The sequence below is a fragment of the Oryzias melastigma genome, linkage group LG5 (genome assembly GCF_002922805.2).
Source record: "Oryzias melastigma strain HK-1 linkage group LG5, ASM292280v2, whole genome shotgun sequence".
NCBI lineage: Eukaryota > Metazoa > Chordata > Actinopteri > Beloniformes > Adrianichthyidae > Oryzias > Oryzias melastigma.
In genome coordinates, this window is record NC_050516.1 from 26,836,906 (window position 1) to 26,858,330 (window position 21,425).

A 21,425-nucleotide genomic window follows, 5' to 3' on the forward strand; every position below is an offset into this window, starting at 1 on the left:
TTTGACTTGGGACTTGACTCGGACTTGAGGACGAAGACTTGGGACTTGACTCGGACTTGCAAAACAATGACTTGGTCCCACCTCTGATCTTTAATATAGGATGGGGCCACACCATTCAGAGCCCTAGAGTTAAAGTAAACAGATTAACTTGAGCAGTAAAGAACACACACAAATAAGTTTTGTTTTATAAAAGCTATAATGTCTATTCAACAAATAGTGCAATATCGAGAACAGCACCAATAAAGGAAATCTGCAGCTTTAAGTCACATAAATGTGAAACTCTTATCTACCCACCCACCTCAGTAACAAAAACAGAAGCATCTCAAATGTGAAACACAAAGATTGAGAGTCCAGAGAGTACATAAAAGTCCTAACATGATTAAAAAAAAAAAAAGTTTATGGGTGAACTTCTGACCCGTTAATCAACCAACGGCCTCCAACAAAATAAGCCAGCTTCCCCTCCTCACGTGCTTTTTTGATTTTAGGCCACAGTTTCTCCCGATGCTCCCTGTCCTAAATCCTCGTTGAAACGCAGGCCTTTAGCTTGAAGAAATCCGTTCTTTTTAGCCGCTCTCCAAACCTCCATCAGGCGCCGGGAGATGAATCTGATGAGAACGCCTCGAGGCCTCTGGTCCTCCTGGCATTTCCTTCCCAATCGGTAAGGAACATCAACAGCATCAGGAAACTTTTCCTTTTCTGAAGGCAAAACCTGCTGGCAAATGTTGATCACCTCCTCCCGCACATTCTCTTTGTCAGCCTCAGGAAGTCCATACAGCCTCAGATTCCATCGACGACTGTAGCTTTCCAGTTCTGTAACCCGCGTCATGCATCTCAGCGTAGATTCCTCACTTTTCTCCACACATTTCTCCATGACAGCAACTTTATCATTTATTAGTTTAATTTCAGAGCGGACCGTTTCGACCATTTTTTCAAGAGCATCACTTCTTGAATTGATTAGGTTGGCAAGCGTATTAACTGCATCATCAGACTTAATGCACCAGAGAATAGCAGGCCTTTTGGCAAGAGGAGGCTTACTCGGGGTCACTGGGAGTGGACGAAAATCCTCCTCCATTGCCACATGTACATCCATGCTGCTGGAGTAGTCGTGCTCGTCGGCTAGCAAGCAAGCGAGCGGATCTCTCCCTTTCTTTTGAATATTCTCTTCTTTTAGCAGACTTGGGCATTTTGCATGGAGGGAGTTCTCAAAATGTATCAAAAACACAACCCAGAGCGTTCCCGACCGTTTTTCAAGAAAAAAGTAGTTTTTTCTTCTCTAAAAAAGTTACTTTTGAACTTACGAAAAGACTGCAGCGCTTGCATCGGAGCTGTAACGCTAGTCGTGTGAGCCCGGGGTAAGGCTGCACTCAGCTGGTCCACCCAAGACGCAGGGCTGAAAGTCAACTGTGTGGGTCCATCACCTGCTGAGCGCACGTTCAGAAACCCGCGGCCGGTGTGTAAACACCTTCAATCTTCAACCAGATAGAAAGTTGAAGTTTGCACTGGCTGTCATTAAAAGTGGATTTATTTCATTTTCAATTTTGAAGCACATCATGATGAGTTTGAATCGTTTTTTTTACCGATTCTCGAAGAATTCTTAGATACACGAAAGCGCCCACGACACAGACACCACTGAATCCATTCAACACTGTAAATGACCCAGTTTTGCTATATATTTATTTTTATGTAATTCCTCTTTTGATTAATGAAAGATGCCTTCAGTTTCTTATATATTATGTTAAAGTTGTAAAAGAATGTTTTGAAACACTGTGATACAGCTTATTTTGTGTATTTATGTTGTGAAGACTTTTATTTTGAAAGCACCTACCTACTTCCGGTTTTACGTGAAATTTCTATGCACGTGTCGATTGAGCAAAGACTGAGAGAAGGATGATAGCGGACGCTCGTACGAAGGGAGAAACGGACTGAAGATCGTTTTAAAACCACAATTTATGTTTAGCATCTAGCTGGAAGGCGAACAGGTATGATTATTGTTTATGTTTATGGTTTATATTTTGTGATTATTTGCAGTTTATGTCAAGAAGACAACTGTTTAAAGTTATGTAGTAAGCTAGTGCTGCTAGCTCATGGAAAACGTGGCTGTGAATCAAAAAGGGAAATTGTAATGAGTTTGTTGTTATTTTCTTCAGCTCTTACGGTGTGACTATGCCTGTGGAGTAAATAAATGGGTTGGAATACCCCACCATAGTCCATCAGTTATCGTCATTGAGTCCATCGTCTGAACAAGTCCGGCTGGAATGCTACAAACACTATAAGATCCCCATCTGTGATAAAGATTTTGCTGTCGTCTTTGATGCTGTTCCTCTCCACCTCACCCATCTGCTTAAAGGAACAGCTGGATCTGACCACCACCAGGGTTTTCAAGAGATTCTTTAAATAATGGTTAACAAATCGCCAACACAAAGATAGCAATTCCTTTTGGGCTTCCAGTCTCTCCCCGTGGTTTTTAACTAAATTACGTGTTAATACCATTTTAGAGGATTAATATTGTCCATCTTCATTGTGACTCTTCTCATGACAACAAAGGTCAGTTTTGGCAACGGAGGATTATTTTCTCTTCTGCACGTCATCCAACTTTGGTTACACTTCGTGCCTTCGCTTTCGTTACGCCGTGAAAACTATGAAAAAAACAAAGTCGTAAAATTTAGAGTCACCAATTAACCTATGAACCATGTTTTTGGACGGTGGGAGGAAGCCGGAGTCCCCGGTGAAAACCCACGCATGCACGGGGAGAACATGCAAACTCCACACAGAAAGGTCCCAGCCGGGATTCAAACCGGGGCCTTCTCGCTGTGAGGCAAGAGCGCTAACCACTGCGCCACCGTGCAGCCAAGGGGACTTTAGTCAATTTCAAATTGTGAATGTTTTTAGTCAATTTCAAATTGTGAATGTTTTTATGGGTGTTACTGTAATACCCTTTGAGAATGAATATTTGATTCATTATAGTTAAATTAATATTTTTACTTTTTAACTGACAGATCTTGAGTGTTTTTAGGGTTTTATTTTTTTATTTGTTTTATGTCTGTGTGGAGATTGCAAGCAGCTGGCCAGCAGATGGAGTCCATTCATTCCTTTTCAAAATATTATGAAATTTTACAAGGACACTCTGGACAACTTATCCTCCCCACATGTGTCAGGAACTCATGAATGAGGACCAAAAAAGCAGGAGGCCCGACTTGGTGTGAGAGACTTGACCATTTAATAAATAAACTTAACAAAACAAACTAGCGAACAAGAAAAGGGCCAGAAAGCAGATGACCTAACATTGATAAATTGAAAATCAGACACTTAAAGAAAATGAGGGCAATTTACTGACGTGAAGACAACTATGGGTGAAATCAACTTGGAACCAGTTGGGATTGACAGGGTACTTAAAACAGAATATGATTAAAACCGAGAAATATAGCTGACCAAACCACACCCTCCAGCAATCCCCCTCAGGAACAGACGCATGAAGAGGAGCGACCCCGGCAATCCCCCTCAAGAAGAGACATATGAAAATGACCAGTAATCCCCCTCAAGACTGTGTTAGTTGAAATGGTGTGGGCCACAAAAGGCTGCAGGAAATCCTTCAGCTGACGTGACGTGGCATGGGATGATGTGGACTGCAATGGCAAAAACCCGGTCACTGCAGCAAAGATTCTCTTCCCTGGATCAGGACGGCAGGAACTGGTGGACAAAAACCCAAAATGCAAGAGATTAGGTTAAATGTCAGAAACTTCAACATTTCAAATATAAACTTAAACATGGCAACAAATTAGGGAGCAACAAAAGAGTGACAAAGCAAATGAAATAATATTGAAGAATTCAAACGATATATATATTTAGATTAAGGGTACATAACTGAAATGGAAACCACTTTGGAAGATAATCAACCTAAAATCAGTTGAGACCAAAGAATATGACCAAAACCAAGAAAAAACCAAACCCTTGGGAAAAATCCGTATAGCCTACAGGTCTAGGAGGACATGATACAACAAAAGTCTAAGAAGTCTCAGAAAAACCTCCATTGACACCTGTAACTCTTCCTTACTATTTTTTAAAGAGCCCCTGCAATTAAAATTGTGATTTTCATATGTTCTTGTAGCATTTTTCTCATGATGGAGGGTATACATAAAGAAATTGAAGATTAAAACTGTGTTTCTGAATATTTCCTTATATGATCAAACCACGATGGCCACAGATGAAAATATGCCATTTAAAAAAACTTTTATTTATTCCATACATGCCACAACTGGTTGGCCACAAGGTCCCTCCTCTGCTCCAATCCTTCCCTTTCATGTCTGTCATTGTTCACTCCTCACTCATCTGTGGAATTCTCACTCTATCCTCTCGGACAAATTATCTTCCATTGGCATCAATGACACCTCCCTCCACTGGTTTCACTCACACCTTCCAGCCTTCCCCCGTTACTCCAGGTGTGCCCCAGGGCTCTATCCTGGGGTCTCTCCTCTTCATTATATCTTTTCTCTTGCAAAACACACTTTCCACACTTTTAATATTCAGTCTTATTTCTTCCCTGATAACACCCAGCCTACAATCTATGAAGCAAATAGAGTTCTGCACTTCCACCATCTTTTCTTTCTAACTGCCATTTGGCGATTGGATCTTGATTCACCAGTAATTTCTGACAACCAAACAGTGATAAAGCCAAGCTCCTTCTGTTAGGAACTCCTTCTGATTCAATCTCTAGTTCCACCCTCCCCTCAGGTAAAGAGCCTGGGTGTCATCTGTGACAGCACATTATCATTTCAATCTCACATCAATAATGTCACTCGGTCAGAACACTTTCACTTTTAAAAATTAACCGTCTCCGCCCCTCTCTTACTCGTCATTCCACATCTATTCTTCTTGCCCACGCCCTTGTTACATCCCATCCCAATTACTGTAACTTCCACAAAAGTCCATTCATAAACTTCAACTGAACCAGAACTCAGCAGAAGCATAACTACTAAAACTTCAATCCCCAACATCTCCCCTACTCTCCACCAACTTTGGTAGGTGGAGAGTGAAATTCTTCCATTCATTTTTAAAGCGATCTGTAAACTTGCCCCTTCATATCCTTCATATCTCTTCCAAATTTCCAACCTTTTCCATTCCCTCAGATCCTCCTCTTCCTCCATTCACCTGACTTTCCACCTTAGCACCACGGGAAGTACAGCTTTCTGTCATTCTGCCCCAAACTCTGCAACTTCAATGTCTATGTAGTCATTAAATGCATCATATCTTGGCAGCTTCAGCTATGTTTCAATTTTTTTTATGTGGTTTCTTAGCTCCACGTGGTTTTATAGTTTTAATGATGAAGCAGACATCTTGCTCTGGAGCATAAATTGATGAAGAGTTTTGTTGAAGTAAACTTTCTACTGCTTCCTTGCATTCCCAAATTCAAATTAACTTCCTCACTGACAACGGTCTAGAGAAGGGATGTGAAACTCATTTTGGTTCAGGGGCCACATTCAACCCGACTGATCTCAAGTGGGCTGGACCAGTAACATAACAGCAAAATAACCTATTCTCAACTTCTTCTCTGTAGATTTGTTTTTCTTTTGTTTTTTTCTCTGCTGGAAAAAAAAATCCTCAAACAACCTAGTAGTCTAGCCAATTATTATATTATTATTATTATTATGTTTTTGACAGTAAAATTGTGGCTCAAAAAAACTTCTTTACACGCTTAGAAAGATATGTTATTTATTTCTTGATCTCTTATTATTCCTGTGTTTCTTTTCCTTTGCCTCCCCTAGTGGTGGAATTGCATATTGCGGCCATTTCCCTAAATAACCACAACTCACCATAGGAATGTGCTAGAAACTTGCTTTCTTTTTTCAACATCCTTATATTTTTTTCTCTTGATTACTGGTCCGTATGTTTGACACCCCTGATCTAGAGTAATTGAACATGCTATCCTTACCAATTACGGTAAAACACACAAACTCATTACTAGAACTCTCATCTGGTACAATCGTGTGAGAACTGGACTGAGTGAGAAGGATATTGCCTCTGTTACGACTTTTAAATTAAATCCTTCTTTAAGTTTGAGTTATAGCTTTTCTGGCAATCAATTCTAAACATGTCACATAAAAGGTGCTTACAGAGGGGTTGTAGGGTGGCTGTGCAAGCTCATCCGAATATGATGGGGGTGGTGTTTCATGCCCGCCGGTGGGATCTACGTGGTACATTGGTTGTCCATACGTGAAATCAACTGTGGCTGGATCAGCTGAAACAACAAAGTACAACCACTCAGTTTGCTTTGATTTAGGGGGGGAAAAAAATCTGTTTTTAATCTCTCCACCGGTTTGTGTTCATTTTCATATTTGACACATTATTTAAGACGTTGGGTGTGAAGTGATCAACGTAAAAAGGAATTGTTCTCTAGACCTAATCACTGGTTGTGCCTCCATCAGCTGCAGCTGCAATCCTTGAGATTTTTTTTTTTTTTTTTTCCCCGCAATGATTCTTTCTCCTCTCGGCCTTGGAAGAGATTTTTGTCTAGTCTTTGTTGTGAGATTGAGTCATCAGTTCTTTTTTTTTTTTTTGGATGAGTCACCGGTCTGCTCTTGGGGGAATTTTGTCAGGCCACTCCCGGAAAAGTTTACCACTGTTTGTGGAGACTCCATAATAATGGGTTTAGTAGCTGTATGTTTATTACACTTCCTTTCTGGATGTTTTCATGTAAATGTCCTACATTTTCATCTATTTCTGAACTGGATCTAACCTTTTCTATTTTAAAACTATCTTTTTTTCTCCAGTGTTGAACTAGTCTAAAGGTTAAAGCTTTTTTGTGAAGTAGTTAGTATGGGATTTAAGATTTGTACCTTCTTTTCAACGTACCGCTTTTTTTCCTTGTAACAGAAGGCCAACACTGCATTTTTTCACCCTCTTGTTTTATCTTAACTTTCCTCTCACTGAAGAAGCAGAGAAAAAGTTTATCTCAGGATTTTAGCTAGCCCCCCCCAAAAATAACTGGATATCAAAATCCAGAACAAGAAGTATCAAAATAGGATAAACAAATGCAATAGTTTAATATGTTTTTTTTTTATTTATCCATTTTAATCAAAAAATGTAAACTCTGGAATGCTCTCCAGTGAGAATCTAGTGGGGCAGCTTGTTATAGTGTGAATGCTTTACAGCATTAGTGATTCTAGCTCCTTTCCATATGTTTTTGACCAAGTAAAAACTTAATTACACTCATTCAGGATATTACTGCTTGTATTTATGGTATTCATAAACTTTACAGTTTTTGAAATATTGAGCAAAATATCCCCCATAGAAAATGAATGAGAAAGTCTTCAAATTTAGTATTTATAAGTAGATTAGCAACAATCCTTTGTATTTATTCATGTTTTAATCTTTTAAAGTAATTTTCCACAAATCTGCATTGAAGTGTTATGTTAGCGTTATGCTAGCTCATTTGGATAATTTGGCATCTACTGTGGTTTTAATGCTAATTTGTTGTTTAGCTAATATTTTAGCGACATGCTAACGTTTTTTTGCTAATTTGAATTTAGCTCAAATGCAACACACTCAATATTTTTTTACAAAATTGGCATGTATTAGAGATTTTTAAGCAATTGTACTACTTTTTCTGAAATTTAGGTCAACTTTCACAGCTCACAAACGTTCCAGTTTTTTAACAAATTTAACATTTTGCAAATAGCTTTTGCATTTTCAGCAAATCCCTTTAGTATCTTCAGACTACTTTCAGCAAAAAGCATTCACTCTAGCATTATCACAGGTAACACAACTTTTCTAGTTTTTACTGTTTTATTGCTTTTACAGTTTAACAGTTTTCTTTTGTTTGTTTCAGTGATATTGTTTCTTTTTTGTTTTTAATTGTTTCATGATTTATAAATACTTGATTTTCTGTCCAGCACCTTGGTTGCTCCTATTTTTAAAGGTGCTTTATAAATAATAAACTGAATAAAAAATCCTTGAGACTACCCTCATAAATGAGCATTCTAGCAGCTCTAAGCTTTAATATACAAACTTGAATGCCTGTTTTGACTAAACTGTATCAATTAATGAGAAATGTTTTGATTTAAAAATGCTATTAGTGACTGCAGGATTTATGTTTCTTGTGGGCTAAAGATCTAAAAAGCTCTATTATATCACAGTACTGTAATTTTCAAAAGTTATGTTTTTGAAATCAAATTATTGGACAAATAAATGAAAGCTATAAGGCTTTTCTTATGTCATAAATAAGTTTCACTTACTGGAGTCTATATAAGAGGGTGGTGGTGCTGTGGGCATGGGTGGGCCCTCAAATGCTGCCACAGGCTGATAGCCTGTATTGGATGGCTGGTTACCAGATCGTGATTGTGCAGGCTGGGACATATTGACGGCACTTTCATAAACTGAAGAAAGTTATAATCACTTTTAAATGAACATTTAAAAAAAATAAATGTAAAAATCAAGAACAAAACTGCTCTTTGTATGAATGAAAGTCAAACGCATCCTACAGTTTGGGTTGTGTCCTTTTCGACATGTCCGGTAGCATAAACTGCAGGGAGCCAAACAGCAGATGAGAAGAGTCACACAGAGGATGACAGGAATTGAAGTTCCAACGATGATTCCCACAAGTGCAGGAGTGCTGAGTGCACTGCAACAAGCAGGAAAAACAAGAAAAAAAACACAGTTTTATGAGACACAATGTGTAGAACTGAATATTTTGATGTATTTTCTTTTATTTTTTTTATTTACTGTGGTATTTTTTTAACTTCTGCTTAATGGAAAAAGAGTGGGACACACCTTTCGAAACACTTTTCCTGTTTATCCTGAGTGAAGCTGAGTTTCTTGTTATTGCAGCAGTATTTAGCACTGCAGTCCCCACAGCAGTACTTGGAGCACTCCTCTGTGTCATGGAAGTTGCCATACGCGTCTCTATAGCTGATACACAAATCACCTTAACAACACAAAGATTAATGTGAGAAATGAGGCTAAAAACCCATGTGAAAGCAGAAGGAACCAGAACAGACCTGATCATGGTTCCATTCAGAACACATTTTAGCTGCTAAAACGTTTCACTCACGTTGATACGTCTCATGTGTAAACAAAAACAGTGGAAGAACAGTGGAAGACTCACCCCATACCGTCCGGACCAAAACCACACACAAAACACACAGAGTGCGGCCTGACACGCCTGGGACCATGTCTGCTGTGATGGTGTGGCCAGAAATGGAGTCCTAGTCTTGGGTGAGACAGTTACTCCAGCCTGAGTGAGACCCAACCCTACAGTTTGTAACCCGACAACATTCCTGACTACATGGGTAACTCTCTCACCTGAAAGACAGTAAGAAGGGGAGGCGCGTGGAGGTATAACTGATTGTTTTTATTAATGGTAATCCTTCAAAGGTTTGTCTCAAACATGAGCAGGTGGGGGCATTTCATGCAAAAAACGTGTAAAACATAGGCCAATGTTTACAAAATGTTTTTAAAATAATTTTTATTCTATTTTAACAACTCACTACTTTTCAAATAAAGATACTAAAAGACACTAATGATGGGTGATACTAAACTTTTACAATTCAGTACAAATATCAATTACTTTTTGCATATAATATTAAATACCAAGTACTGATACTGATTACTGGTAATTTCTTAATAGTGTTATGTCTTGTTGCTGTACTGCATCCCTTCCCTGTCAATCCGCTCACCTGGCAGGTGTGGCGAGTGTTCTTGATCAGCACCTGCCAGGTACTTAAGACAGAGGAGTCCTTCAACCAGGAGGCAGAGCAGGGAGAGCAGAGGGGATGCGGTTTGTTTGTTTCCCCCCTTCATTTCCTCAGCAGTCTTACACTGCTGGGTTTTGTTATTTTAGATCTGGGATTGGACCTTGGTAGTCTTTATTTACTGGCTTTGTTTATTTTAGTTTAGATCATAGGCAGCCTTAGCATGGAGCAACTGACTCCAACGGTGAACGTGGCTGGGTTAATAGTCTCCCGGATATTTTTTTTTTGGTCAAGATTCCAATCCCTTGGTTTTACATTTCTATTTTGAACAAAAACACCTTTTTTTTCTTTTTGTCAAACTGTGTTCTTCATGTGTTCGTGTCCAGTTTCAAGAAAATTCTGACCGAGCATTCTAGCAGAATTTAAACGCATCATTTGCACACAAATTTTTGAGACGTGAAAGGAGTCTCACATCAGATTTGAGCCTAAATGTGGTTTTGTGTGTGCTTCACAAGTGATTTGTGTGTACTTGTGTGCACAAAATGTATTGTATGAGTTACAAGTCAAGAATTACCCACACAGTAATCGGATGAGTCCACTGTCTCTCCATATGTTGTTGCTAAGGTAACACGCACAATTCACTGCTCCTGATGGAGCTATGGGCTGGTGTTTCAGCAAATAACATAAGTACCTCATCTAATAATTAAAAATATCTAGAAAAAACACATGCACTTATTTTTTAAATTAAATATTTAGTAACTGATACTTCAAAACCAACATTTGTAATATATGGGTATCGTTACTTACATGACTGAAAGACATTTTGCTGTTTTATCCACTCCTGGGGTTGTACCGGATGAGATGGTGTAGAGGCAAAAATCAAGCTGGACCGTGTAGAAACTAAAAGTGTTTCTTCTTACAACATGTGGATGTGATTGGTGGCTCCACCCAGATTTGCTCTTGACTCATTTCATGACATTTTTTCCCCTTACAGGTATGATCTCCTTGTGCTGGGTTTGGGTCATGGGGAACACACTGCAAAAACAGGCCCCTTAGAAAAATACGAACAAATTCTTACCTCATTGGCCCAAATAATAATAAATTTAAAAAGTTGTCATTGGGGTAAGAAAAATGGACTTACCATGAATTCTTAATTTAAAAATAAGACATGTTTTCTCAAACTAAGATTATTTAGCTTTACAAAACTTTAAGAAGATTATTTTTCTTGAAAGTCAGAAAATAAAACTTTTACTTTAAGATTCAGTTTTTGCAGTGCGAGGGAGGCCAGGATTTACCAACCTCCACTATTCCTACAGGCCTGTTGGGACAGAACCTTTCCGTGATCCACTGTGAGGACTTCTTCCTGTTGGAAAAAAGCCGGAACTTTCAGCTGTAAGAGGGCGTCTGGCCAACATTCCTATGAAATTTCAAAATAAATGCTCTTTTATTTTTTGCCTCTTTGGGTTTTATATAAAATAAACTCTTCCTGAAGTCTCTCCAAGTCCAGCCATAAATGATATACATTTATCCCACATAAAGCGCTATATTTACTGGATTTCTCTTCTCTTTTATTTCTCTACTTCACATTTAGTCTAGACTTTTGTCTATTTATTCTTTTAAAACACACATAACCCCTTCCACCTATAAATATGGATCAAAGCACTTCACCCTCACAATTACCTCAAATTAGCATCTACAAGAAGGCAAAATATAAGTTTTTTTTTTTCATAGCTGAGGTTAAAAAGTGCTGATTAATTTCTGAAAGTATTTGTTTTTTTTCTGTCAAAACAAAACATTGGAGTGGTTAAAAAAACTTCAAAATGGCTTTTGTGTTAGTGCAAATAATGAACAGTTGAGTACTCTGAACAATAATTTGAGCAGATTTATATTTAAAAACGTAATAATGAATACTTGGATTGAAGAGAAAAAACATTTATTTTAGGGAAATAAGCAAAATAACTGATATTTGAATAACATACATTTAGGAACAACAGTAAACCCTGGAAATGGTTACTATTCCAGTGACATTTAAGATGGGTACGCACATTTTATCTTTAAAAAATAAAAATTTGTTTTTTTAGTTAACCTCATGGTACAACACTGATTTAAAGACAAAAATCACAGCACTGCCAGCAATGAGCAAAAATTAAAGAAATCACACTTAACAGGCTGCTTCTCAAGAAAAAAGGACACTTCTATTTTTTTCCCATTGGGTTATAAAAGCACATTTTATACTTTGTTTTCGCATAAAAAAGTAAAACATTGATATTGAAGTTGGTTTTGTAACAAGCCTAAAGAACAGTCAAAAATGTCCCAAATCAGGCACAAACTTTAAAGGCTGGTGAATGAATGAAAAAATAAAATAACACAAGAGTTTAAAGTGCTCTATAAGGACACACAGATGTGCATTTTCATTGAAAGATCTAGAAAGGCACGTTTGACTGATTCACCTGTTTAGCACTTGAATTCTTTGGGGGTTGAAGAAACAATACCCAAAAACGAACAGCAACAAAATAAAACAAAAAAATTGAAACATAACATAAAAAAGTATTTCAAATGTGTTTAAAGCTTCATCTGAATTTTCATTAGAAACATTCCCTTTTCCCGGAGTGTCGAAAGTAAACATCCATTCTAATGTAATACTAAGCAGTAAGCAGACAACCTGAAAAACATCGCTCACTTTTAGACGACCTTCCTAAAAAGATCTACAAAGTGGTTCACACCTTGTGCAAAAATTTAAACTAATACATATATGGAAACATTGGAAACAGAAAAAAAATCTATGGACTGTTCTCAGTGATTTCAAACAGCATTACGATGCTGCAAGAACCACAAAAAGAAACCTTGCGGTTCAGACGGCACAAACTGAGGATCAGCGATGAATTCAAATTAAAAATGTTTTGCCAAGAGGACAAAGATAGAAAAAACAAAACAGTAAAAGGACTGTATGCACAATGCAAAATCCACAGTATAGATACTTTCCACTCAAAATAAATGGACTAACTCTCAATATTTCTTCATCAAAGTGGACAAATCGAGAGACGGGGGGAGTTCTTGGGCGTCAAAATTCTTTGCATCGGAAAAGTCTTCTATCCAGTTTTGGGAGGCGGAGCGGCAAACGCTGGGTTGTATGCAGGCTGAGCCATGTAATCGCTGTGAGCAGGCGGAGCAGTTGGATTTGAACAGACTGGAGGCTGGAGGGGGTAGGGGGGCTGTCCAGGTTGGAATGCAGCCTGGCTGTAAGGCATTGGCTGGGGGGGGTACGCAGGGTTGGCAACTGGTGGAGAGAAAACAACAAATAAAAGAGTTGAAAACTGGAACAACTGCTTTTTTAACCCTTTATGTGTTTATGTTCTTTGATTTACTGTAATATTTTTCAATTGTCAACACGATCAACGTCATTCCAGTAGATTTTAAAGGAGAAAAGCAGCCGCTTTTCTCCTTTAAAATCTACTGGAATGACGTTGATTGTGCTCACGGTTAAAAGTTACTCTATTTTAAAGATTTGCCTCAGGTGTTAAAAGGTTAACAAAACAACAACAACATTTCTGAAAAATGTGAGGCTGGAATGTAGGTCTGCCATGATTAGTCAATATTACTCGTTACTTTATATTACATGGAGTCAGAGTGCAATAAAGTTCAAAGTTATAATGGCATTATTCTAGCTTTTTGAAATATTTTGAAATTTACTATGATATTTTAGTCTGTTTTGGAGATTAGCTAATATTTCAGGTACATGCTAGCTATTTAAGCTAATTTAGGCTATTTTGTTTTTTAGGCTGTTTTGGAGATTAGCTAATAATTCGGTTACATGCTAGCTGTTTTGACTAACTTAAGATTTTTTTGTTTGTTATTTAGACTGTTTTGGAATGTAGCTAATAGTTCAGCTACAGTATGTCCTAGCTGTTTTGGATATTCTGCACCATGTAGCAATCAGGTTAAAAACTTAAGACAGTAGCTCCTCCCACAGGCGTCTGGAGCATATGAACACATTTTAGGACTGGTATCTAGCAGTGAATTTGAGTCAAAAGAGAGAAGGTGGATACAAATTTGATGCGCAAATCATGTTTAGCTTGACTCTTTCGTATCAAAGCTGGTTCAATCAATTTTTGAATTAAAGACCCACTCCAATGAAAATCATGTATTTTAGGTGGATGATGGGAAGGGGGCGGGTTTACTCTGTGCCGACAGTCTCTCCCACAACTCAGAGGTAAATTTCTAATGAACTCCTGTGGCTCTGCAGATACTATGTCCTAGAAAACGACACAAGTTATTTGGTTTTGGCTAAAAATAACATTATTATAATTAAAAGACCACTTTGAAAGTAGATCAAAAGATGATTGGAGTGAGACTTTAAAACACAGTTCATGTCAGGAGTGACGTTGCTTCAGAAGCAACATAATCATTTTAGCTTTATGTCATTAGAATAGCTTAATTCCTAGACTGACGCAGAGTCAAAAAAACAACAGCTTGAGAATGCGAGAATGTATCTGATAAGCAGCCATGCTGCTCTGACTGTGTGGATCGTATCACTCAGATCAGTCTGTGGTTTCAGTTTGAAGTCGGCCAGATCTTTGCTCAGTTGAACTCTTAGCAGCAACGTGACACTCACTGGCTTCCTGGTAGGTTGGCAGCGGTCCCGGGGTGAACTGCGGTCCCTGATGAACCGCTGCAGGCATAGAGTGAGTTCCATAGCCCGGCTGCACCGGAACAGGCTGGTAGGGCGGGTAAGGCTGGGCCCCCTGATAGGACTGCGCAGGCACGGTGGGTTGCTGCGGGTACTGTCCAGGAACACTCGTAACGATGGTGTGGTGGGTGGTAGCGATTACAGCTGCAGACAAACACAGTACAGGCATGGGTGAGATGGTAATTTTTTGTAAATTTGTGAGAGGGGCCTGAATTCTCACTTAAAAAAAGCCAAGACGACAAAACATTACTAATTCTGTGCTTAAAATCTCTTCTAGTAAACAAAAATCAACTACTTTAGGGAGTCATGTCAGGAGAATGACTGGAGTATCAAAGGGGAAGTACATTAATCCACAGTTAGTCAGTGTGTCCAAAATAGTTTCACACCACGTGGTGACTGAGTAAAAAACACTAGGTTAGGTAAAAGTGAAAGAAAATAAAGACTTTTACATTTTTTTTATTTTTTTAAGACCCCTTCTTGTAAATGGTCCAAGCCCAATCCTTTGTGGTTCTTGTGCAAACAAGAACCAGAACGCTTCCTGAATCTGATCCAGCATGTTAGAGGCTCGGTAAAGAGTGACACCCATTTGTTTGGCTCATCCAAACATTGTCTGACTTATGAGGCTTCAGAAAGTGTTTCCTCCAAACTGAAACAGTCATGTGAAGAACTCATTGTGGCTAAACTTGTGGATGCACAAACAGGAACAGTGATGACAGGTTAACATTACTCATTACAGAGATGTTTGTTTGGAGTGTACTCTGGTGATGCAGGACCGTCACGTCTCAAGAAACCTCCAACAATCAGAACAAATAGATTTTTAAGATAAAAAAACGCAACATTTTGTTTTAAATAGTGCAAAAAAATACATCAAGGATGAGAAGTAAAACAAAATGACCTTCACTGATTCTGATTCCTGTCAGGACACTTTAGGAAATATTTCAAAACTTTGCTAAATAGAGAAACGATGACAATCAAACTGGAACATTTTAAGCAACATTGCTACATCCGGTTGACTAAACACAACCGTTGTGTGGAGTGGTATGCTAGTTTGTACTCTTTGAACAGGCTCCGAAGTTTTCAAACAGAAAAGCTCGTTTCATATTGGAGAAAATACAGAAGCACAAAAAAATCATTTATACAAGGATCTGTAAACAACATATTTGTTATTTGTGACATATAAAAGTAACAAACTGTGCCACACCCTTCAAAGATTTCTTAACAACAAATCCCAAATACTTTTTGATTTTGAAGAATTTCTGGCAAATATTTTTCATAAGAACATTTATTTTTTATCACAAATAATCTTGAGGATGAAGCAATTTCTTTCTGTAAGGGAGTTAAGAACATGCAGATTTTTCAGAGAGAGAGAAAAAAAAAAACGTCTTTAGCAGAACAACCAGAAGAAAGTATTTTAAGAAGGGAAGCTTTCATAATTCTGGAAGTTTCGATCAGCTTGCCTCCTTCCTTCTCGTCAATGTTATTAGGAAGAAGAAGCCACTACAGTAATGGAAGTCATGTGGATCTCTTAACGTCCTCTTTCAAAACTGGAAACAGAAATGCTTGCAACACACAGAGAACTTAGAAGAGCCCGTTCTTTTATAAGCAACCAGAAAAATAGACTCGATTTCAGGGGCTCCACTGCAAAAGAAGAAGGAAATCACAAGTGTGTGAGTTATTGTTTGTGTACAGGAAGACCTCCAAGCAGAAAAATAGTAAATAAATATGTTAAAGTACTTTGCTAAACAGGTTTTTGGGATTTAAGCCTTATTGTTGTTTATAAAAGTGTATCAACACAAAAAAGAATTGCTTGTTCTGGTTTTTTTTGGGCGATTTAACAGAACAGAGCAGTTCACAGATGCGTGGGTTCAAAGGTCGAGGCCTTATCGGAGGACAAACATGACGACCACCAAGACATTTTCATCTATATTCAAAGAAAAAAAACAGAACCAACTGTGGAAATGCTGTTTCCTCGTATGTGGGTCACTTCATGAATTTGGGATGCTTTCCAAAGCAACAGATGTGATTCAAATACTTCCCAAGCAAGGAAGAAAAAGAGAAATTGATGGACACAAAGCTTCTCACAGATCTACTACTGGACTTGATAATTTATACTACTCTTTTGGGGATTTTAACAAGATGACATTTGTCTGTTTCAATATTAGGCCTACATGATATGTCCCTTTAATAAATTAGATAGATATATTATTAGTAGAAAGCTAAAATATACCATATGGGTTCTCTTTGATTTGATTTATTTATTTATTCATTAAAAGGCATACAGCCTTTTTCTATTTCTTTAACAGATCAGAATTCTAGAGGATTTTAGGACAACATTAAAGCAAAACAAATACCTCTTCCTGTATCAGATTTAACACAGGGTTGGGTTAGTGAGGCAAATTAAGCTTTAGTTGCCCACCATATGGACATATGAATCTGTTACATAGGAGTATTGCTACAAATGTATAAAAACCTTTTAAAATCACAAGCTGCGTGTATATTTGCAAAATGTCTTTAATCGCATCAAAGATGGGAAAAACTTCATCCAATTAAAACAGATATTTACATAGGTAGGGTATAATAATTTCCAGAAGCGATTCAATTAGATTCAATAAGGCAAATATTTTCAATTTTTTTTATACACTCAATTCAATTTGATTTTACAAGGTTTACACATTTAAACAAATTGGTTTAGAAATGCATTAATAATCTACTATTTTTAAATATATTTATGTTAATCTAATAAAGTTCACATACTGTAAAATGTATTAAATGTTAATAAAATTGATTAATCGATATGAATGAAGTTAAGCTTAATTGATCAATAAAAGATATAAATCGATTCGGCACATAAAGCTAAAGTCTACTAGCTTGACGCTAACGTATAATGGGATTTTCCATAGGACGACAAATACTAATGCTCGGTCGACCTAAACATACATTGCTGACTAAATGAACATCTTTATAAACTCACAGAGATTAATTTTACAAACTCTCTTAATAAAATATTTTAAAGTAACCATTTGTGGTCTAAGACACAGTTTTTGCTCATTTTTTGCTTATTCTACTTGAAAAAGTGTACTAATACAGCGTGATCGTCTTAGTGGCCAAACTAAAACAATCAAGAGAAGCATAACAATGTTTACAATGTCAATGATCTTAACATCTTTGTTAGAACTTCTCCTTTTTTGAAACCATGTAACACTTTATGCTATAAACAATCTCATTATTTCATTAATACATTTTACAGCATGTGAACTCTATCGGATTAATATGAATATATTCAAAACATATAGTAGATTATTAATGTATTTCTAAACAAATGTGTATTAATGTGAAACTCAAAACTCGAAACTCAAAATTTTAATGAATTTAAGAATCCAAAGAATCGAAAATAATCAGAATCAAATCGATCCAAGCTCTGGTGAATTGAATCGTTTCTGGAAATTATAGTTGATGCCCAGCCCTAGTGCTTACATCACAAGTTGAGAACCGCCCCCTCCAGGAAGAGTCTGCTCCGCCCCCAGGCTAACACAAACACTTTTCCACAAAGTTAGCGGTGATCAGCTAGCTTCACCAAACACTTTTTAAACTATTCTCAGTCAGATATGAACATTGTCAAACTTTTCTCTCTTGTTTAAACTCAAAATTCAAACCTTTGTAGAAAACTAAGTCCAGTATTATAGAATAAAAACAAAGATCCGTTCACCGCAACATGGATGAGAATGATTGACAAGATCATAACCAATCAGGATGCAGAGCTTTAAAAACACAGCATGCAAAATAACACTGGCAAAAATCTGTGAAACAGCAACACCATGAAGGGTGAACCACTGTCAACAGCAGCCATAGATGTGCTGTCTGAGACACGGTACCTACTCAAGTATTCAATAAATACACTTAAATCTACAAGAAGCAGTACTTACGCTGTGGCTTGCGGCAGATTTTGTACAGGCAGCAGCACGGGCACACGCAGCAGCAGACGAAAATGAGTATGAATACGATGGAGCCCACAATGCCAATGACCATAATCGGGATATGTAAGTCTTGATGAGGAAAGTTACTGCAAAAACAGAACCAATACTTTCACAATTTTAGCTTCACAAGCTATAACAAGGTGTTTTATTGATTTCATGTTCAATAAAAATAAGAGATTTTATTTAAAAAAAATAAAAAAAATCTTAACTGTGTATTTTTAACATGTGTGCCACAGTCACAACGTGTTACAGAAAACATGCAGTGACAAAAAAGCCATAGTCCTTTTTTTTAATTACTTTTAAATATTGCTCAATGATACATTTCAAAGGGAAAACAACATTCTTGACAACTATTTTAACCCATCCAAATGCATAACAGAGAAAAAAAGACAAAGATTACCAGTCATCCTGATCATCTTCGTCGAAGCGGTTAAAATAGCTGCTACAGCAATATCTGTTGTAGCAGTCGCCACAGCAATAGGAGTTTCTGCACTTTTGGTAAAAATGGAATTTGTTGTAGCTGTCCGTGTAAGGTTTACAATCATCCGCAGCTGCAACAGAGCAGAAAGAAGGAATTTAAACAATGGAAAATGAAAGAAGAGCATCAGTGGTAGATTAAACACAAATAGAAAACTTTTTGCTCCACCACCTGCAATTAAAGCAGGAACGCTTGAACCACGTCTCAACGTCAAAGCCCGGGGGCCGGATACGGCCCACAGGGCAATTATATCCGGCCCTCCAGATCTATTTATTTTATTGTGTTTTAATGGCCCAATGTTGTTATCTTGTGCTTATTTCTAACTAGTATAAATTTGATAACATATTTTTGTAAAATAGAGTAAAATACTGAAAGTTATTTAAGGTTTAAGTTGATTTATTCTGGAATAATATTCATGCTTTTATATTATTCATAATTATATTAAAAAGTTACAGTTTTAAAGTCTTAAAATTGGAATTCTGCTAGCATTTAGGACTATTTTGGCATTTACTAAGATTTTTTTAGGATATTTTGGAGTTTAGCAAATATTTCAACTACATGCTAGCTCTTTTGGCTAAATTAGGCTGTTTTGGGGTTCAGCTAATATTTAGGATACATGCTAGCTGTTTTGGCTAATTTAGGCTTTTTTTAATTTAAGCTGTTTTGGAGTTAGGCTAAAATTAATACGCTAGCTGTTTAGACTAATTAAAGGTTTTTTTTTGTTTTTAGGCTATTTTGAAGTTTAGCTATTTTTCAGCTACATGCTAGCTGTTTTGGCTGTTTTTTTCTAGTTTTTTAGGCTAATTTGGCATTTAGCTAATATTTTAGCTGGCTATCCGCTTCAGCGTTTTCAACTATCAGTTTCAGCATCTTCGGCTATCAGCACTGGCATCTTCTGCGGCCAAATTCGGTTTAGAGCATTCCCACTAGCGTTGTCGCAGGTAATGCAATATATCTAGTTCATAATTATCTTAAAAAGTTATGTTTTTTGTTTTAGAGTGTTCAGTAAATGTTTACCTTGTTCGTCCCGCGACCTAAGATATGTTTTGGATTTTTGGCTCCTTGTGCAATTGAGTTTGACACCCCTGGGTCAAAGTGTCTATTTTACATTTACTTTTTTTCTGTCTCTATCGGATTCAATAAATATTATTTCACTAGACCTTTATTACTCTAACTGTAAACCCATGTTAGGACAAATAAATCCATTCATTCATAAATAAAACCTGCTGTATCCCTTTTTGGGTTATGGGGTTGCTAGAGCCAAACCAGCTATTGTTGGGCGAAGGCGAGGTACAACCTGAACAGGTCACCAGTTTTTTTGCAGGGTCATCCGTATATACTCACAAGTACATCATGGGACAATTTAGAGACACCAGTTAACCTATGAAGCATGTTTTGGAAAGAAAACCCACACAACCTCAGGGAAAACACAATAACTCCACATGGAAAAGCCCCACTATTAACTGTAAAAGGGAACTGGACCGAATGACCTTGACCAGAAATCATGCGACTGTAAAGTGCATCCAGTGCTCTTTTCTAAATAAAACCTATTTTCCGCTTAACTCGCTGTTTTTAATGTGCTTTAAGCACTGCATCATTTCCGGTGATACGGGGTTACAAAGGGGTGTGGTAGAGCGTCATACCAATCATTTAAGACCATAGACGACGAGAGGCTGATCATAGAGATCCAGAACTACCCATATCCTTTTTCCTATATAAATGGCGAGTTATCACGGGAACTTGCATGAGTTTGGAGTATTGCGAGATCGGCAGGAGAGCTTGTGGCTACAGCAGGAGAGCTGCCATCACGTAGCTGATAGGAGTCATTGGCCGTAGCTTGACCGCTCCCATGTTGCATCGGAGCCATAATGTTTCCCATGGAAACCAGGAGTAAGGGTGTGGAGTTTCACTAAGCTCACTTCTGATTGGCAGTTACGTTGATTAAGTCCGGCTCAGACCAATCACTGCTTACTATCCCCGCCCGGCTCCAAATGGCAACTGAATTCGCTTCATTTTGTTGGACCTGGAAGTAAGTTGTTTTCTATGGGTGATGTCACACTCACTCTGTCCAGTTTTCATGTACAGTCAATGGATCCAGCCAAGATTTAAAACAGGGGATTTTCACTGTGACGCGAGAGCGCTAACCACTATACCATTAGTCCTAGACCAGAGGTCTGCAACATGCGGCTCCAGAGCCACATGTGGCTGTTTTATCCCTCCATTGTGGCTCCTTGGCAAAACATAAAATAAGTCGAGGAGACTGCTGGTCCAGCCATGTAGACAGTCAGCGGCTCCCTTCTAATGGCTGCCTAACCAAAACTACCTGAAGAAAACAAATAAACAAAGCCTGCAAACTAAGACTACTTCTTAATTAGCATTTAATGAATTTTGATTTGTTAAATTTATAAATTGATGGCTGAGGTGCACATAGATGATGTAGGTTTTCACATCCCTGTTGACCTGAAGAATGCACAGATTTTGTATGCAAAGCAAAACTTTGGTAAAAAGTTGGATCTTTTATGAGTTAAAAAGACACATATTATCTGGTGCTGCACAACATTGGTTACTTGCTGCCCAGAGCAGCACTAAAATGATCCTGTTTG

General features: G+C 37.6%; 2 protein-coding genes across 2 annotated transcripts in view; both read right to left on the bottom strand.

Annotated features, from left to right (window-relative positions):
* Window positions 1-3,015: 3,015 nt before the first annotated feature.
* On the bottom strand, window positions 3,016-9,448 carry LOC112145434 (protein shisa-5). Its single transcript, XM_024270659.2, has 6 exons — window positions 9,098-9,448; window positions 8,764-8,917; window positions 8,475-8,614; window positions 8,229-8,369; window positions 6,108-6,232; window positions 3,016-3,687 (listed from the first exon to the last, which is right to left on the bottom strand). The coding sequence occupies exons 1-6, from the start codon at window positions 9,162-9,164 to the stop codon at window positions 3,673-3,675; spliced, it is 642 nt and encodes a 213-aa protein (XP_024126427.1). The 5' UTR covers window positions 9,165-9,448; the 3' UTR covers window positions 3,016-3,672.
* Window positions 9,449-11,599: 2,151 nt separating this feature from the next.
* The window catches only part of LOC112144975 (protein shisa-5), a gene marked incomplete in the record, with an annotated part of 11,040 nt that continues 1,214 nt past the window's right edge, over window positions 11,600-21,425 (bottom strand). Inside the window, 4 exon segments of the mRNA XM_024269911.2 lie at window positions 11,600-12,960; window positions 14,296-14,514; window positions 18,294-18,430; window positions 18,745-18,895. Coding sequence (XP_024125679.1) covers window positions 12,773-12,960; window positions 14,296-14,514; window positions 18,294-18,430; window positions 18,745-18,895 — 695 coding nt within the window.

Bases quoted from the DNA above. Each gene is read 5' to 3' on its own strand.
- LOC112145434 (XM_024270659.2), bottom strand. From the start codon at position 9,164: ATGGTCCCAGGCGTGTCAGGCCGCACTCTGTGTGTTTTGTGTGTGGTT. The intron at 8,918-9,097 runs GTGAGTCTTCCA...TGTGTTGTTAAG, and splicing joins TTTGGTCCGGACGGTATGGG to GTGATTTGTGTATCAGCTAT. The intron at 8,370-8,474 runs GTAGGATGCGTT...AACTTTCTTCAG, and splicing joins AAAAGGACACAACCCAAACT to TTTATGAAAGTGCCGTCAAT.